This window comes from Belonocnema kinseyi, chromosome 5 (assembly GCF_010883055.1).
Source record: "Belonocnema kinseyi isolate 2016_QV_RU_SX_M_011 chromosome 5, B_treatae_v1, whole genome shotgun sequence".
Lineage (NCBI taxonomy): Eukaryota > Metazoa > Arthropoda > Insecta > Hymenoptera > Cynipidae > Belonocnema > Belonocnema kinseyi.
Genome location: NC_046661.1, coordinates 94,125,042 through 94,144,389, shown reverse-complemented (window position 1 = coordinate 94,144,389; position 19,348 = coordinate 94,125,042). Strand labels below are relative to the sequence as shown.

Here is a 19,348-nt window from a genome sequence, read left to right as displayed (position 1 = left end):
GAGCTCCAAGGAGATTATGTTGAAAAATAAAAAAAAATTTACCCAAAAAAAATTGTTTTTATACTTCATTCTAAGGACTTATTGAACTACCCTCGTAATTTCTTTTGAGACACTACGCCTTTACAATGAGAAATTAATAATTTCACCTAATGGACTGATAATTTCCTCAAGAAAATGATTAATTTTTCCTGAAAAACTAATCATTGCTCCTAAAAAATGATAAATTTCTACTGAGAAATGAATAATTTTTTCCGAGAAACTACTAATTGCTCCTGAGAAACTATTAACTGCTCCTCAGAAATGACTAATTTTTTCTGATAAACTACTAATTTCTAATGAGAAACTACTAATTGATCCTGAAAAATTACTAATTTTGCCTGAGAAACTACTAATTGCTTCTCAGAAATGACTAATTTTCCGGATAAACTACTAATTTCTAATGATAAACTACTAATTACTCATGAGAAACTACTAATTAATCCTGACAAATTACTCATTTCTCCTGAGAAACTACTAATTTCCTCTACTTCTTAACTTCCTAATTTCCTCTTAAACCCTAAAAGTTTCTACTAGTAAATTACTAACTTGAACTACGATTTTGCAAAACTACTAATTTCTCCTGAGAAACTACTTATTGCTGCTAATTTCTAATGTGAAACTACTCATTACTCATAAGAAACTACTAATTGACCCTGAAAAATTACTAATTTTGTCTGAGAAACTACTAATTGCTTCTCAGAAATGACTAATTTTCCGGATAAACTACTAATTTCTAATGAGAAGCTACTTATTACTCATGAGAAACTACTAATTGATCCTGAAAAATTACAAGTTTATCCTGAGAAACTACTAATTTCCTATATTTCTTAACTTCCTAATTTTTCTGAAACCCTAGAAGTTTCTACTAGCGAATTACTAACTTCAACTATGATTTTACAAAACTACTAATTTCTCCTGAGAAACTACTTATTGCTCCAGAGAAATTACTCATTTCTCCTGAAAAATTACTAATTGCTCCTAAATAATAACTAATTACTCCTTAGGAACCGTTAACTGTTCCTCAGAAATTATTCATTTTCCTTGGGAAACTAGTAATTGCTCCTGGAAATTTATTAATTTCTCCTGAGAAACTACTAATTGCTCCAGAGAAACTACTCATTTCTCCTGAGAAATTGCTAATTTGCTCCTAAGAAATGACTAATTTTTCCGGATAAACTACTAATTTCTAATGATAAACTACTAATTACTCATGTGAAAATACTAATTGATCCTTAAAAATTACTAGTTTTTCCTGAGAAACTACTAATTTCTAATGATAAACTACTAATTACTCATGAGAAAATACTAATTGATCCTGAAAAATTACTAGTTTTTCCTGAGCAATTACTAATTTCCTCTGCTTCTGAACTTCTTAATTTCTTCTGAAAACCTAAAAGTTTCTACTAGTAAATTACTAACTTCAAGTACGATTTTGCAAAACTACTAATTTCTCCTGAGAAACTACTAATTGCTCCAGAGAAATTACTCATTTTTCCTGAAAGTTACTAATTTCTCCTGAGAAATTGCTAATTGCTCCTTAGGAGCCGCTAACTGTTCCTCAGAAATTACTAATTTTCCCTGAGAAACTACTAATTACTTATGAAAATCTACTAATTTGCTCTGCTTCCTAACTTCCTCATTTCTTCTAAAAACTTAATAGTTTATACTAGTAAATTACAAATTTCATCTATGATTTTTCAAAACTAGTAATTTCTCCTGAGAAATTACTAATTGCTCCAAAAAATTACTCATTTCACATGAGAAATTACTAATTACTACTAAAAAATTACTAATTGCTCCTCAGAAATGAATAATTTTGTCTGAGAGAAACTACTAATTTTTAATGAGAAACTACTAAATACTCATGATAAACTACTAATTGATCCTAAAAAACTACTAATTTTGCTTGAAAACTACTAATTTCTAATGAGAAACTAATTATTTGATCTGGTTCTTAAATGCCTAATTTCTTCTGAAAGCCTACTAGTTTCTACTAGTAAATTACTAATTTCAGCTACGATTTTGCAAAACTACTAATTTCACCTGTCAAACTACTTTTTTCTTTGGCTTCTTAACTAACTAATAATTTTTCCTGAAGAACTGCAAATTTGTAGAGAAAACTACTAATTTCTGCAGATAAATGAGTACTTTCTCCTGCTTTTTAAGCTGCTAATTTATTTTTCTGCAAAATTAATCATTTATTTTGAAAAAGTTACAATACTCAGAACTTACTCCTTTCGAATTAGAAACTTACTTTTTTCTGCTTCTCAACTTTCTTATTTTTTCTTAGAAACTACTAACTTCTTCTGAGAAACTACTAACTGCTCCAGAGAAATTACTCATCTATCCTGAAAAACTGATAATTGCTCATCAGAAATTACTAATTTTTCCTGAAAAACTACTTATTTCACGCAAGAAACTACTCATTGCTTCTAATAAACTACTACTTACTCGTGCTTCTTAAATAACTAATTTCGAATGAGAAAATACTAATTTCACCTTCTTAAATTATGAGTTTCTTCTAAGAAACTACTTATTCATTCTGAGAAACTGCTAATTTCTTCTGCTTTTTAACTTATTAATTTCTCCTACGAAGCTAATACTTTCTTTTGCTTCTTTGATCAATAATTTTATCTAAAAAAAATACATTCCCGTGCTTCTTAACTTAACAATTTATCCTAAGAATCTATTAATTTCTACTAAGAAACTAGTAGTATCTGTAGCTTCTTAACTTCCTAATTTCTCCTAAGAAACTACTAACTTCTCTTGTTTCATCACTCACCATTTCTACAACTTCGACCTCTGCCTCAATCCTGAGATCATACAAGAACTTCTTCAAATCCTTCTTCATCTGGATCGAGTTGTCTTCCATCTGGGCGACCGTGAAAATCCTCATCTTACAATTTTTCCAGGTGCGATGTTGCTTCAGCAAGAAGGGCAACAGCATCAGCAATCCGCCATCATGAACAATCCACCAGACATCAATATTCCCCACAACCTTCTCTGTCGAATCCGGGAAGAAGTTGATACCTTTTGGCACCAAGAGCGCCATTCTCGAAGCCGTAACATTCCTCACCGTCTGGAGAAAGACTCTCCAAGTTCTCTCATTCTCAGATTGCCTCCATCCGTACGGCCATCCAAGAATAACAGTATTAGGCTTCATTCCACCCAATCCAGTTGTCTGCACGAGAGCACTCAAACCATCAACTGTATTTCTCGACACCAAAACATCCACGAATCCCTTCACCTTCTCCTCTTCCATCGACCGCCTCAAACTCTGCTTCGCTGCCAAAGCTTCTCCAGAATTCCGCGCGTAATCGCCACCAATACAACTCACACAAATCGTCAAGCCCTTACCGGCCTTGAGTTGACTCGCGAATGCCAGAAGCTTCCGATATTTTGGAACCAGATCATCAGTCAGCTTAGCCAGGATGAGGATCTGCGGCCTCCAGTTTTTGGTATGAGGTTGACCCTCCTCCAGTCTCAGGAGGGAATACCGCGCTGCTGAAAGAGCAAGACCTCGAATACCATCTCCCCATTCTTTTTCTGCTCCGCGGTACTCGATGTACTTGTAGATGAGGCCTGCCATTCCCATGGCAAGAAGAGCGTAGTACCAACTCGTCATGAACATGATCGCTATGCAGAGCGAGAGGCCAAGGAAGGACAAACTCCAGTGGTAGAACTTGAATCTTGGTCTCCAGTTGGGAGTCCTCAGGAGAGTCTGGAGAGCACAGGCGAGGTTCACGAATCCGTAGCACATCAGGAAGAACATGGAGAGCAGTGGAGCGAGGAGATCCACATTTCCTAGGAGGATTCCACATTGGCAGATCAGGATTGTGACAACGAGAGCTCTTGTGGGTTCACCGCGGCTCGAACTCTTGGCGAAGGGACCTAGGAAGGGGATGATTCCGTCCCTGGCAATGGCTTGGAGGAGTCTTGGCGCCCCGGTTAGGGACTGGAGACCAGCGCCCAGAGTTGAGAGGAAGGACCCGATCAGGATGACCCATTCGTTGGGCCAGGCGATGTTCGCGACGACGAGTTTTCCGCCAATGCTTTGGCCGAACTTGTCCCGGAGGAGAAGGTTGTCGACTGTTCCGGCGAAGAGGAGGACGCAGGAGAGATAGACGGTCGATGTTGTCAGGATGGCGCAGATCGTTCCGATGGGGATTGATTTCTGGGCGTCTGCTAGATCACCGGATCTGTTGGAGCCGGCCATGATTCCTAGAAGGGGAGTTGAAGAGAGTTTGCGGATTTTTTTAGAGCGATTGGACAGGATTGAAGGGGATTTACCTGTCACTGAGGGGAAGAATATTCCAATGAGGATCGTAAAGGTGGTTGTCAAGTCGACTTGAATCTGATTGTAGGGGTAAGGTGTCGTCTTGTCGATATCTTTGGGTTGGTTGTACTTCGCGATGAACTGACCTTCTTCTTGAAAACTACCCCAAATGTTTTCTAAAAGAAGAATTTCATGGCATTCGTGAGAGTATAGAAATGTTAGAATTATTTAAACATTGACTTTAAAAGTTTCTGGTAAAAAAATCCTATTTCATGAACCCGTGAACATTTTAAAATGCTTAATGGCTAAAAAGGGGAAAAAACAACTATGGTAATCAGCTGGATTGCTCTGTTATCCCAACTTTCAATCCGGGGGTAATTTAAGTACTCGTAATGAAAAAAATTACAGACTAGCCGTTTTCATAAAAGAAAAAATTCCCAGTCGTTTCTTGGGTTTTTCCGGTTCACAAACATTTTTCACGATCAATGAAATTTAAAAATTCGCACTCTAAAGCTAAAAATTTTCCCATTTGAAGTAATGAAAACTGAGCTACAAATAATTTTAAGCAGTTTTTAACTAAAAACGTTAACAATTGAGCGATTACATTTTTTTATAAACTTAACACTTTTTAAATTAAAAGTTAAATTATTCTCATTTCAAACCGTTTAAATTCCTTAAAAAACTTCCAAATTTTATTTCGAAGTCTTGCAAAATCTAAATGCTGTTTTAGATTATTTTTTATTATTCTTGAAATTTTTTCAGAACTTCTGAACATTTTTTAAAAACTATTTGAATTTTTCCTAACAGCTTGCCTAATTTTTTTTTAATCCTGCAAAATAAAAAATATTTCCTTTAATTGTTCCCATTCATTTTTTACAATTTTAGAATTATTTTTCAATATCCTCTTAAAATTAATTTTTCAAAATAAAAAAATCGCTTTCGATTTTCCTAGAAATGTTTGTTTATTCCTAAAAGCCTTTCACAATTCTTGCAAAATTTCTAAGTTTATTGTTCGTAATATGCAAAAATCTATATTTTGTTTTAAATTAGGCCATCTTGGACTGTTTGCACTGAAATTTCAGTATGAATAGTCGTATTTTGTCGGTATACGTAGAAACTTCGTTCAATTTATTTGAAATAATTTCAAATTTTATATTAATTTTGAAGTTTTTCAAAATTTCAAAATTTCGAAATGTCTCTTGAACTTAATCGATTTTTTCTAGGAATAATAGATGTTCAATATTTATTTATATAACAAAATACAGCAATTTTACTTAGAAATTATAAATTTTGAAATGGAACAATTAAAATTGTAGCGTTCGGAATTTATTTTTTTCTTTGTTTGGTTTCGAATATTTGTTTTTTAATCATTAATTTTAAAAGAACAGTCAAATATTTCCAAATATTAAGCAATTGATCTTTTTTTTAATTAAAAAATTTCGAATTCTCAAATTTTAGACTGAAACAATATCAGAAATTTAATAAATATGAATATAATAATTGAATAACCATAATAAATAAATTAATAAACTATTAAATGAAAATAAATTTATAATTATGAATACATTATTTTGATGTTATTTAAAAATTGAGAATATTTACTATCATTTCTATCATTATTTACTATCATTTCTCGATTTTTCCCAGTCCAGAGGCCACTCTGAATTAAATTGAGATTCAGAGTAATCAAAATAATTCACAAAGGTAATTCGAAAGTTGTCAAATTTTTTTAAAAATTAATTTTCTTAACTAGAACTTTAACTAGTCAATTTTTTATTAAAAATTGATGTTTTTTATTTAAAAATGCATATATTTAGTTAAAAAATCATCTTTTTCAATCGAAACTTTCTATTCTTCGTAGAAAATTTAAAATTTTGATAAAAAATATAACTATTTTGTTCATATAATATATTTAATGCTTTGTAGTTACTAGTTTTGTATACGATTGAAACCCGAAGTATCTCTTTTATTATATTGTTCAAATTTGTTGTTTTTTGAAGTTAAAAATTCAGTTTTCTGGTTGAATATTCTTGATTTTAGATGAAAATTCAACATTTTTGATAAAAATTCAATAATTAAAAAAAAAATATAACTGTGTTATTGAAATTTGTTTTCTTTTCAATTCACAATTAATTGTTTTAACTGAACATTTAAATATTCCAGTTTTTGTTCAAAATTTATCTTTCGTAGTTAAAAAATCCAATTTGTTAAACATTCAGTTTTCTGGTAGAATGTTCATAATTACAGTTGCAAATTGAACTATTTCTTCGATCCACAATTTATATTCTTAGTTGAAAATTCAACAATTTTCAAACAAACTATAACTATATTGTTAAAATTTATTTTATTTTTAATTAATAATTAGTTTCTTTTTCCTGAAAATATAGCTTATTACATTCTTGGTAAAAATTGGACTTTTTTAAGTTAAAAATTAATGTATTAATAAAAAAATTATTTCTTTTTTTAAATAAAAATATAACTATTTCAATTTTTTGGAAAATGTATCTTTTTTAGTTCAAAATTCAAAATTAGCTGGAATTTCAACTACTTTGTTCAAAATTCAGTTTTATCTTTGAATATTTCCGATTTTAGTTGAAAATGGAACTATTTTCTGAAAAAAATTTTTTTGTCAAAAATTAGTTTTTTACTGAAAATGTAACTATTACATTTTCCATAAAAATTTAGATTTCCTAGTAAAAAATTGTTATGTATTTTGTTAAAAATTTGTCTTTTTGGGTAAAAAATGTTCTTGCTTGAAATTTCAGGTATTTCGTTAAAAATTTGTTCTTTTTGGTAGATAATTTCTTGCTTCCAAATTCCACTATTTGGTTAAGAAATAATGTACTTTTTGAAAATTGAACTGTTAAAAAAATATTTTTTATGTGGAAAAATGAACTATTTATTCAAGCCGCTTTGGTTGAGGATTCAACTATTTTGTTGTGAATTCGTTTTATAATTTTAGTTTAAAATTCGTCTCTTTGGTGGAAATTTTAAATATTTTGTTTAAAATTTTTTTTTAGAAAATAATTTACTTGCAAATGTAACTATTCTATTTTTTTTTAAATTTTATATTTTTTAATTACAAATTCAACTATTTATGTAGTTGAAAAGTCATGTTATTGGTTGAAGATTTATCTATTTAGCCCCAAAAAGTCATGTCTTTTTTTAAAATTCGTATTTTCAGAACTATTTTGTTGAGAATTTTTTCTTTTTTAGTTAAAATTTAGCTTTTTGAACTAAAAATTTAACTATTCCATTTTTTGTGGAAATTTTTATTTTCTAATTGAAAATTTAAGTTATTAGTTAAAAATTCTTAATTTGTTAAAAAAATTCGTATTTTAGCGAAAAATTAAGATTCTTGCTAAAAAATTAATCTTTTTGTTTGAAAACTGAACTATTTTATTGAAAATTCATGTATTTAAAGAAAAAAAATTTTTTGGAAGAAAATGAATATTTGTGATTGAAAATTCAACTAATTGGTTTGGAAGTTTAACTGCTTTCTTAAAAATTCATTTTTTGGTATTAATTTGGAAATAATGCAATTTATTATAAATTAATCAATTTTTTTAAAACAGTATCATTTTTGTTAGAAAATTCATCTGTTTGTTCAAAAATTCATCTTTTTGTTCGTGGATTCAACTATTTTGTTAAAAATTGTTTTCTTCTTGTTTTGTTTAAAATTTAATTTTTGAACTGAAAATGGAACTATTCCATTTTTCGTGAAGAATTGATACTGTTTAATTGAAAATTCAAGTATTTAGTTAAAAATTAATGTATTTGTTTGAAGATTTCACTATTTTGTCCAAACATTAATGCGCTTGGTTGAAAAGTCACTTTTTAAAAAATTTGTTATTTTTCCCGTGTTAGTTATTATTAGTATTTTGTTGAAAATTCGTATTTTAGTCAGAAAATTAAGATTTTGGATAGAAAATTCATCTTTTTGGTTGAAACTAAACTATTTTCTGGAAAATTCAACTCTGGTTACAAGTTCATGTAGTTTATTAAAAATTTGTATTTTTTTGAAGAAAATTGATATTCTCGGTTGAAAATTTAAGTTTTTATTTCAAAATTAGTGTTTTAAGTTGAAAAATAAAATTTTTAAACTTATAATGTACCTATGCCATTTTTGGTTGAAAATTCGTATTTTTCATTAAAAAACTCATCTTTTTGATTAACTATTAATGTGTTTAGTTGAAAACTTCACTAATTAGTTCAAAATAATTACCCGTTGTTGAAAATTAAACAATTTGGATAAACAATATCATTTCTGTTTAAAAAGTCAACTGTTTAGTTTAGAATTCCTCTTTTTCGTTGAGAATTTAACTATTTTGTTAAAATTTTATTTCTTAAAAATAAAATTTAATGTTTGAACTAAAATTAAACTATTCCCTGTTTGGTGAATAAAATATATTTTCTAATTGAGAATTGAACTGCGTATGGTTGAAAATGTGTCTTTTCAAACTGAAAATTCAACTACCTAGTTGATAATTCATGTATTTAACTGAAAATTCGTCCTTTTGAAATAAAATTAAGATTCTTACTAGAAAATGACTCCTTTTGTATGAAAACTGAAATATTTTTCTTGAAAATTTAATTATTTGGTTGAAAACTAATATATTTTTTAAAAAATTAAATTTTTGACTAGAAATGCACAATCTTAATTGAAAATTCGTCTCTTTGGCTAAAAACTTAAATATTTTGTTAAAAAATGTTTTTTTAACCAAATTAAGTTTTCATATTGAAAATTTAACTATTATACGTATAAATAGGTGAATTTCCAAACTAAAAAAGATCAAGTTTAACAAGAAATGCAATATTAAAATTTTTATTTAAAAAAATTAATCATCACCAAAAAATAGAAATCTTTTACAAAACAATTGAAATTTCTACCAAAAAGATAATTGAATTTTTAATAAAAAGTTAAAATTTTCTACTAAAAAAGACGTAATTTCAATCAATTACATAAATTTTTAACCAAATAATTAAATTTGCAATCAAAAAAGAATCAGCTCTAACCAAAAAGAAAATATTTAAATTTTTAGTAAAAAAATGTTAGCAGCAAAACGAATTTTCTATAAAATAGTTTAATTTTTTACAAAAAGATGAATTTTCAACGAAATAAATCATCGTTATACCAAATTGTTGAATTTTCAAACAAAAAGATTATTATTATAATAATATAGAAAAATTTTTAACCAATTACATACATTTTCAACCAAACAGTTGATTTTTGAAATACAGAAATGTCCATTTTTAACCAAAAAGGCAATACTTAAATATTTATCTCAAAAAATTAATTTTCAGCAAAAAAAAAAAACAAGTTTTCTACAAAATAGTTGAATTTCTACCAAAAAGATTGATTGTCAACAAAATACATTAAACTAGAAATTTTCTACAAAAAAGTTGAATTTTCAACCAGAAAATATGAATTTTTCAAAAAAAATAAAGTTAATTTGCAGCCAAACATTTGAATTTTCAACCGAAACTTTAAATTTCCGGTTAAAAAATTAATTTTTAACATACAAAAACTAATTTTTCAACAAAGTAGTGTGTAATTTTCAACGAAAAACATAATAGTTAATATTTGAACCAACAATTTTTAATTTTTTTTTTATTTTCTGCATCAGAAAATACGAATTTTTAACAAAATACATAAATTTCCAACCAAATAACTTAAGCTTCAAATAAAAAAAATTATAACGAAAATAGAATAGTTAAACGAGCATTTAAAAAAATTAAGTTTTGAATAAAAACAAGAATTTCCGACGAAAAAAAGGTATAGTTAATATTACAAACAAAAACGAGAAAATTATTTTATTTAAGACCGCTGATTTTAATAAAAAATACGAATTTTCACAAAAACTATTCAATCCTCAATTAAAACAGATTAGTTTTCAAACAAACCGTTGCATTAATAATCAAAAACATTAAATTTCTATCAAAAAATATAAATTTTCAACCGAATATTTAGTTGAATTTTGAGCCAAAAAGATAAGTTTTATTAAAAAAAAAAAATGAATTTTCCATTAAATAGTTAAATTTTCCATTAAAAATGATGAATTTTCTACAAAAAAATGGATTAGTTAATATTTCAAGTGAAAAATTTTGTTTTTTCAAACACCAAAAATAGTTTAATTTAACCAAAAAAGACAAATTTTCAAAATACAAACTTAAATCCCCAACTTAAAGAGATTAGTTTTCAACCAAATAGTTGCATTTTTAACATAGAAAATTAACTGCATAAAAAAAAAGAATGTTGAGCAAAATATACACATTATTAACAAAACAGTTAAAATTTTAGACCTATAAAATTAATTTTTTACCAAAAAAGGTTCATTTTTCAACTAAAAATATAAATTTTAAAGAAAAAATGGTATAATTAAACTTTCAACAGCAAATTTTGAACAAAGAATTAAAATTTTCGGTCAAAGAAATTAATTTTTAACAACGATTTTATTGATTTTAAATTTAAAAAGAAACAATCATTTCCGTAAACTGGATTTATGCGTTTCTAGAATTTTTGTCTTCGGCAATTTCGGAGAGAAATTTACTCCCAGTGCATTAGTTGCATCAGGTTGCGTCATGCGTCCAAAAACAAAAGAAATGATTCATGCGTCCCCGCCGCATCAAACCACACATACAAGTTTCAATGTAGTTTAGAAATCTAATTTTAATTTGTGAATTTATTCATCCTCAGATTTCGGTGCATAAAATTATTTACAAGAAAGCAGATTTCATTTTGATTTTAGTAAGAGCAGTAAGTTTTTTGATACCTAGAAAGACTCCACTTGATAGTCCCCGGATGCCGTTAATAATATTCACTTCGTTATTTTGAAAGTATTCGTCACAAACTCCAGTTGTCCTGTTACAGAAGACATTTTCTCGCAGCCATGGTTTAGTGCAGTTTTGTGTAGCCACATCCTTCAGTAATCTTCTCCCGAGGGTGCACATCCTTAAATGTATTAATTAGTTTTATTAGATCAGCTTAGTCATTTTCGGGATCAAATAGCAAAAGAAGAGCTCAAAAAAGAGGAAATAAGGTACTTAATATTTTATGAAATTTAGAAAAGAAGAAATAATTGAATATAAAGAATGCTTAGATCTAATAGCTTTAAAGATTAATCCTTAAAGTGCATTTTGGGTCTCTGACACCCCAAGCAATTTTCAAACTCTTATAAACCATACTAAACTCGAAAAAATGGAGTAAGTGTCCCCATCTAGCTTTAGTTGGAGGCACTAACTGTAAGTAAAGTTATTAAGCATACTGCGTCAAGCGTTAGTCTACTAGCAGCAGTTGCTGAAGAGGAGGTAAAAAAATCGTGGGGTACATAACACCCAGTGTGCACTTAGTGGGTGAAAAAGTAATTTTGGAGCAAATTTTGTTGTTGAAATTTAATTGACTTATGTTTACTTTCTAACGTAAGTATATCATATGAAGTGAAATAATTTTTGTTTCAAATATTTCATACTTTTTTTCTTTGTAGATGGCTAATAACTAACGGCAGCGCGTCGTGCGAGGGCAAACTGTGGATGTGTTGAATAAAATATAATTGTTAAAATACAGTTATATATGTCTCGTTTTTCAATTTCTTGTATTTTTATAGTATTATATGTCAAAGTTCCGCAATTTTTATAATAATAAATCGATTCAGAAGAAAAATATCTGATTTATCATTTTATCATAAAATTGACTTTTCAACTGTGCAAATAAATTTTTTTTTAAGCAACCACGTTGCAATTTTTTTTATATCAAAGTACACTATTTCAAAAGTATAGTCATAAATTTTCAATTTAAAATAATTAAAATTGCGTGAGTTATGAATTTTTATGTAAAAAAAAAACATATTCTCACTTTTTTTCTATAATTTTTTAAATAAAATTAAAATAAAGAGCTATAAAATCAAATTTACGTTATAAAAGATACCTTAACCTATATCGGATAATTTTATTGTGACCAAATATTCAATAGGGGTTAAACAATACATGATTAAATAGGCTGGGGTATTGAACACCCACGATGAACTTTACCGTGATTTTTACCATGTATGCGCTTTGAGGGTTAAATTCATCAGAAACAGTAAGATCATCCTAAATTATCTAACGTTATTTTTGGATGACCCCGAAATAAATACACGAAAAAAATTAGTGATTCGAAACTTCCGAAGAAGAAAAACTTTTACGTAATTTATGCGAATTAGCGACAAAGTTGAAAAATATTTTACGAGAAAAAGTAAAGAAAATTGGTAAATAAGAAAGAAAAGGGAAAGCAAAAAAATTCCAGAAAATAGTGTCTTTGGTGTATTTTTTTCGAAATATAGTAAAAGCTCGCCTATTTTAACTGCCTTGAAATACACAGGTTCAATAATTTGAAGGCTGGAGGGGTCTCCACCCCTACCTTTCTACGCATGTGCCGAAAAGCGCGGGTCGATTTGAAATTAACAAATATGTACCCAATTGAAACCAATGAGGGCTTCCCGCTCTTCGGGCCTCTTTAAAGGGGGAGTTTAAACCCCAACAGAGTACGCAATCCTTTTTTTGGTTGAACTCGACTTTTTTTCACTAAAATTTTATCGATCTTTGGTTGAAAATTGGTCTTTTATTTGTTTTTCTTTTATTATTGATTAAAAACTGATATTTTCTATTCAAAAAATTACACAATTCGATGAAAAAAGGCCTTTTTGGTTAAACCCAACCGCTTTTAATTTAAAATAATTTTTTATTGAAATATCAACTATTAAATTTTATATTGTTGGTTGGAAATTCATGTCTTCGGTTTAAAATAAACTATTTTTACGATAATCAGTTTTTTTCCTTGAAAACTGATTAACTGCAAATTTAAATGGTCCATTTTTTGTTAAAAATCCGCATCTTTTAATTAAAAAATGAATCATTAGGATTAAAATTTATATATTTTATGGAAAACTGATCTATTTTGGTTGAAAATTAATATTTTTGGTTAAAAGTAATTTTTAGATTGAAAATTTAACCGATTTAAAATAAATAATTTTTTTAAAAATTGATCTTTTTAGTTGAAAATTCAACTAAGTGATCGAAAATGGACTTTTTTTGTTGAAAATTATCCTTCTTGTTTGAAAATTCATTTATTTTTGTCAAATATTCTTTTTTTTCTGTTACAAATTTTTTTTGAATTAAAAAATTGACTTTCTGATAGAAAATTAATCTTCGTGCTGGAAAGTCCTTTTTTTGTTGTTAAAAATGTATTATTTTTGTTTGGAAAATTAAGTATTTTGTTCAAATATCCTTTTTTCAGTGCATAATGATTTTTTAACTGAAAATTAACCTACTTCATTTTTGGTTACAATTTTTTTAGTTGCAAATTCATTTCTTTCGATGAAAATTTATTTATTTTATTGCAAATTTTTGAACTTAAAAATCAAGTATTTGCCTTAAAATTTGTCATTATTGTTTAAATTCAACTGTTTTTTTATTTAATATTACAATAATTTTTGGTTGGAATATCAAATATTATATCTTTCGTTGAAAAAATTTTCTTCGCAAAAACTGAACCTGCAATTAAAAAAAATTAATTTGTAACAAAAAATTAAATAGTTCAATTCACAGTTAAAATAAATAATTTTGAAGCAAAAAAAGAAGATTTGAACACAATAATTAAATTTTCAACCAAAAATATTGAATTTTCAACAACAAAATTTCTCAACTGAAATATTATTTTTGAACAACAAATATTTTTAACAAAGTAGTGAAATTTTTACCAAAGAAATAAGCTTTAAACCAAAATAAATAAATGCATAAATAAGAATAATTTTTAAAAAAATCAATTTTCTGACACAAAGTCAAATTTTCAAATAAAAGGTCAATTTTCAAGAAAAGAAAAACTCATTTTTATAAACTTGTTAAATTTTCAAACGAAGAATGATTTTTCAAACCAAAGGAGACAATTTTAAATAAAATACATGAATTTTCATCTAAATGGTTCAGTTTTAAGCTAAAATGAAGGGAATTTTTCAAAAAAACATGGACAGTTAATTTTTCAGTTAACAATTTCTAGAGAAAGAAACTGATTTTCACCAAAATAGTTTATTTTAAAACAGAGATGAATCTTTGAGAAATAAATTAAAATTTAAAAGTTGATATTTCAACCCAAAAATATTTTTAATTAAAAGCCGTTGAATTTGACAAAAAATAACTTGAATTTTCAACAAATCCAGTAATTTTTCAAATAAAAAGGTCAGTTTTCAACCAAAGAAATAAAACAATAATGTTAAATTGATGAAATTCAGAATTATGCAAGATTAACTGACCGTACTGAAAATATTAAATTTGTTCTTTTTAAACTGAATGACTGACACTTTGGCTCTATTTCACGGATGAATTATAAACATTTATCCATAATATGTTTAAAAAAAGCTATTTTTCATATATTAAATTTAAATTGGGTGGAAAGCGGATAATTTTTAAACCAAATTTTACAATAAATGTACAATTTTGAAGAATAAAATGAGGAAGAAGATAACATGAAATACAAACATAACAAAACTTTATGAAATATATGAAACTAAAAATATTTAAAAGAATAATATAAAGTAAATTATTCCATTTTGTGTTTATAAGTTATGCTTTTTTTCAGTTTAAAAGTCATGTATTTTTATGAAAATTCGTCTTATTTAGGAAATATTTAATTCTGTCAGTTAAAAATTGATCTATTTTGTTAAAAATTCGTTTTTGCATTAAAAATTAATTTTTGTAGTGAAAATTTAACTGTTCCATTTTCAGTTCATAATTTATATTTTTTAGCTTAACACTCATGTATTTTGTTAAAAATAGTGTTTTTTGGAAGAAAATTAATCGTTATTATGACAATAATTTTCTGGAAACTCGTCCTTCTTTTGATGGAAAATTAATTTTTTTTAAATGTAATTTTAATTCTTCGACAATTGGTTGAAAAGTGATATTTTATAGTTGAAAATTTAACTATTTGGTTAAAAATTGATGTATTTTGTCTCAAATTAATTTTTTTTTGCAGAAAATTAATTTTTGTTGGTGGAAAATTCATTTTATTGGGTGAAAGATAATTTATTTTTGTAAAAATGTATTTCTTTGGTTGAAAATTGATTTATTTTGTAGAAAATTCGTCTTGTTTATTTGAAAACAATTTGTTAACTAAATGTTTAACTATTCCATGTTTGATTTAAAATTTACAATGCGAAAATTCCACTATTTTGTTGAAAATTAATATCCATATCTCGTTGAAAATGCGTCATTTTTTGTTAAACATTAATATTCTTGATTAAAAATTTATTTTTTTTGGTTGAAAATTTAATCATTTCGTGGAAAATTCAATTTTCGGATAAAAATTATTTTTTTAATTTGTTATAAACTGAATTATTAGGCTGAAAATTTTTCGTTTGTAGGTCGAAAATAATTTCAATACCTAAAAATTAACATATCCAATTTTTGGTTAAAAATTCGTTCTTTTTCTGTTTTTCGTCTATTCGATTTTTGGTTTAAAAGATACCTTTTTTAGTTGAAAATTGGGTCTATTGGGTCAAAAATTCATCTTTTTCTTAAAGATTTATGATTTCAGTAGAATTATTATTTTAAATTTTATATTTTTAATTTTAACATTGCACTATTTCATTGAAAAATCGTCATTATCGGTTGAAAATAAATTTTTTTCGCTGAAAATTGAACTATTCCATTTTTTGTTGAAAATTGATCTTTTATAGTTAATTATGCACGTATTTAGTTGAAAAATCATTTTCTTTGGTAAAAAAATCATGTTCTTGATTAAAAACTCACCTATTTAGTTAAAAACATTTATTTTATTCAAGATTCATCATTTTAATTGAAAGCTCAGTTATTTGCGTGAAAATTGTTCTTATTTCTTTAAAAAAATTTTCGGATGAAAACATTAATTATTTAAAATGAAAATTTAACTATTCGATTTTTGGTTTGAAAGTTACTCTTTTTAAGTTGAAAATTTAACTATCAGATCGAAAATTACATTATTTTGTCAATTTTTTTTTGTAGAACATTAATCTTCGTGGTTGAAAATTCATCTTTTCGTTAAAAAATTCGTCCTTTTTTGTTAGAAAATTCATTTTTTGGGTTAGAAAATAAACTTTTCAGTTAAAAATACAATATTTTGGTATAACATTAATTTTGTTCTGTGAAAGATTCATCATTTTTGTTAAAAATTTATTTCAGTCACTTAAAATTGCTTTATTTTGTTCAAATTTCGTATTCTTGAGAGAAAAATAATCTACTTGTTTAGAAATTCAAGTATTTTGTCCAAAATTCATTGGGGGGGGGGGATTCATTTTTTTAAAATTAATCTTTTTGTTTAGAAGTTAAAGCATTTGGTTAAAAATGCATATTTTTGTTTACAAAAATTCATAATTTTCGTTGAAATTCATATTTTTGGACAAAAATTCATCTTTTTTCTTGAAAATTTATCATTTTAGTAGAATTAAAAAATTTTTTTAATTTATATTTTTTAGTTTAAAATTAAATTATTTCGTTGAAAATTCTACATTCTCGGTAGAAAATTGTTTTTTTCCCTGCAAATTTACTAGTTCATATTTGGTTTAAAATATAAAATTTACCTTATTTTTAGTTAAAAAAATCAACTATTTTGTTAAAAATTCATATTCATATATAGTTGAAAAAGCGCCTTTTCTGTTTAATATTAATATTCTTGAATGAACATCTATTTCTTCGATTGAAAATTCAAACATTTCGTGGAAAATTAATTTTTTGCATAAATATTATTTTTTAATTTGTTAAAAATTGAATTATTGTGTCGGAAATTCTTTGTTTTTTGGTTGAAAATAATGTCCACACCTAAAAATTAACACATCCAATTTTTGGTTGAAAATTTGTCTTTTTTTGCAGAAAATTAATCTTCCTCGTCTATTCAATTTTTGGTTTAAAAGTTATCTTTTTTCAGTTCAAAATTTAACTATGAGATTGAAAATTAATGTATTTTGTCAAGTAATTTTTTTTGTAGAAAATTCATTTTTATGTATGAAAATTAATCCTTGTTGGTAGAAAATTCATCTTTTTGGTAAGAAATTCAACTTTTTAGTTAAAAATTCAATATTTTGATGAAAATTTCATTTTGTTCGATGAAAGATTCATCATTCCTGTTAAAAATTTATTTTTGATACTGAAAATTGATTCATTTTGTTGAAAATTCGTCTTTTTGATAGAAAAATAACCTTCTTGGTTAGAAATTCATGTTTATGGTTTTAAATTCAACTATTTGGTTAAAAATAATTTTTTTTGAAGGAGATTCAGCATTTTAATTGAAAGTTCAGTTTTTTGCGTGAAAACTTTTCTAATTTCTTTTTTAAAAAATTTCAGTTGAAAACATTAACACTTTTAAACGAAAATTTAACTAGTCGATTTTTGAACTTTTTAAGTTGAAAATTAATGTATTTTGTCAAAAGTTATTATTCTTTTGTAGAAAATTAATCTTTGAAGTTTAAAATTAATCCTTTTAGTAGAAAATTCGCGTCATTTGGTAGAAAATTCATCTTTTTATTGAGGAATTCAACTGTTTAGTTAAAAATTTAATATTTTGGTTAAGACTCAATTTTTTTGTCGAAAAATTTATAATTTTCGTTAAAAATTAATCTTGTTTGTTAGGAGTTCAAACATTTGGTTAAAAAGTCATATTTTTGTTAGCAAAAATTCATAATTTTCGTTGAAATTCATCAGTTTAGTTGATAAATGATCTTTTGGGTTAAAAATTCATCTTTTTTCTTGAAGATTTATCATTTTAGTAGAGTTTTTAATTTATAATTTTTAGTTTAAAATTGAATTATTTCGATCCAAATTATACATTATCGGTAAAAAATTAAACTTTTTTCCTTAAAATTTACTAGTTCATATTTGGTTTAAAATACAAAATTTACCTTATTTTTAGTTGAAAATTCAACTATTTTCTTAAAAATTCACATTCATATTTAGTTGAAAATGCGCTTTTTTTGTGAAACATTAATATTCTTGATTAAAAATGTATTTCTTTGGTTGAAAATTTCACCATTTCATGGCAAATTCATTTTTTTATATAAATATTATTTTTTAATTTATTAAAAAATAAAATATTATGGTGAAAATTCTTCGTTTGTCGGTTGAAAATAATTGCCATATTTAAAAATTAACATATTCAATTTTTGGTTTAAAATTTGTCTTTTTTTTTGTAGAAAATTAATCTTCTTCGTCTATTTGATTTTTGGTTTAAAATTGATCTTTTTTTAGTTGGAAAATTTAACTATTATATTGAAAATTAATGCATTTTATCAAATTTTTTTTGTGGAAAATTAATCTTACTGGCTAAAAATTCATCTTTCTGGATGAAAATTGAAACTTTTTTTGTGTAGAAAACTCATGTTTTGGTTAGAAATTCAACTTTTTCGTTCAAAATTCAGTATTTTGGTTGAAATGTTGATTTTATTTCGTAAAAGGTTAATCATTTTATTAAAAAATTTATTTCTGGGAATGAAAATTGTCTAATTTTGTTAAAAATTCGTCTTTTTGATAGAAAAAAAAATCTTCTTGGTTATAAATTGACCTTTATGGTTAGAAATTCAACTATTAGATAAAAAATTAATTTATTGGGGGGAAGATTTAGAATTTTCATTAAAAATTAATCTGTTTTGTTAGAATTTCAAATATTTGGTCAAAATTCATATTTTTGTTGTCAAAAATTCATCTGTTTCTGGAATATTTATCATTTTCGTAGATTTTTGAATTTTTAAAAAATTTATATTTTTTATTTTGAAAATTCTACATCATCGGTTGAAAATTAATTTTTTACTAAAAACTAACTAGTACAAATTTGGTTTAAAATAAAAAATTTATCTTATTTTTAGTTGAAAATTCGACTTTCTTGGTAGGAAATAATTTTTTGTTGGTTAAAAATTCATCATTTTAATTGAAAGTTCAGTTTTTTGCGTGAAAAATTGTCTAATTTCTTTGAAAAAAAGTTCGGTTGAAAACATTAATTCTTTTAAATGAAAATTTAACTATTCGATTTTTGATTTG

The 19,348-nt window shown here is 25.8% G+C and overlaps 1 protein-coding gene across 1 annotated transcript in view; it reads right to left on the bottom strand.

Moving 5' to 3' along the window:
• The window catches only part of LOC117173388 (solute carrier family 12 member 4), a 129,900-nt gene that overhangs the window by 21,913 nt on the left and 88,639 nt on the right, over positions 1–19,348 (bottom strand). The window contains exons 6-8 of the mRNA XM_033361916.1: positions 11,089–11,267; positions 4,330–4,491; positions 2,822–4,260 (exon numbers count right to left, since the gene is read on the bottom strand). Coding sequence (XP_033217807.1) covers positions 2,822–4,260; positions 4,330–4,491; positions 11,089–11,267 — 1,780 coding nt within the window. The remainder of the gene's footprint in view (positions 1–2,821; positions 4,261–4,329; positions 4,492–11,088; positions 11,268–19,348) is intronic.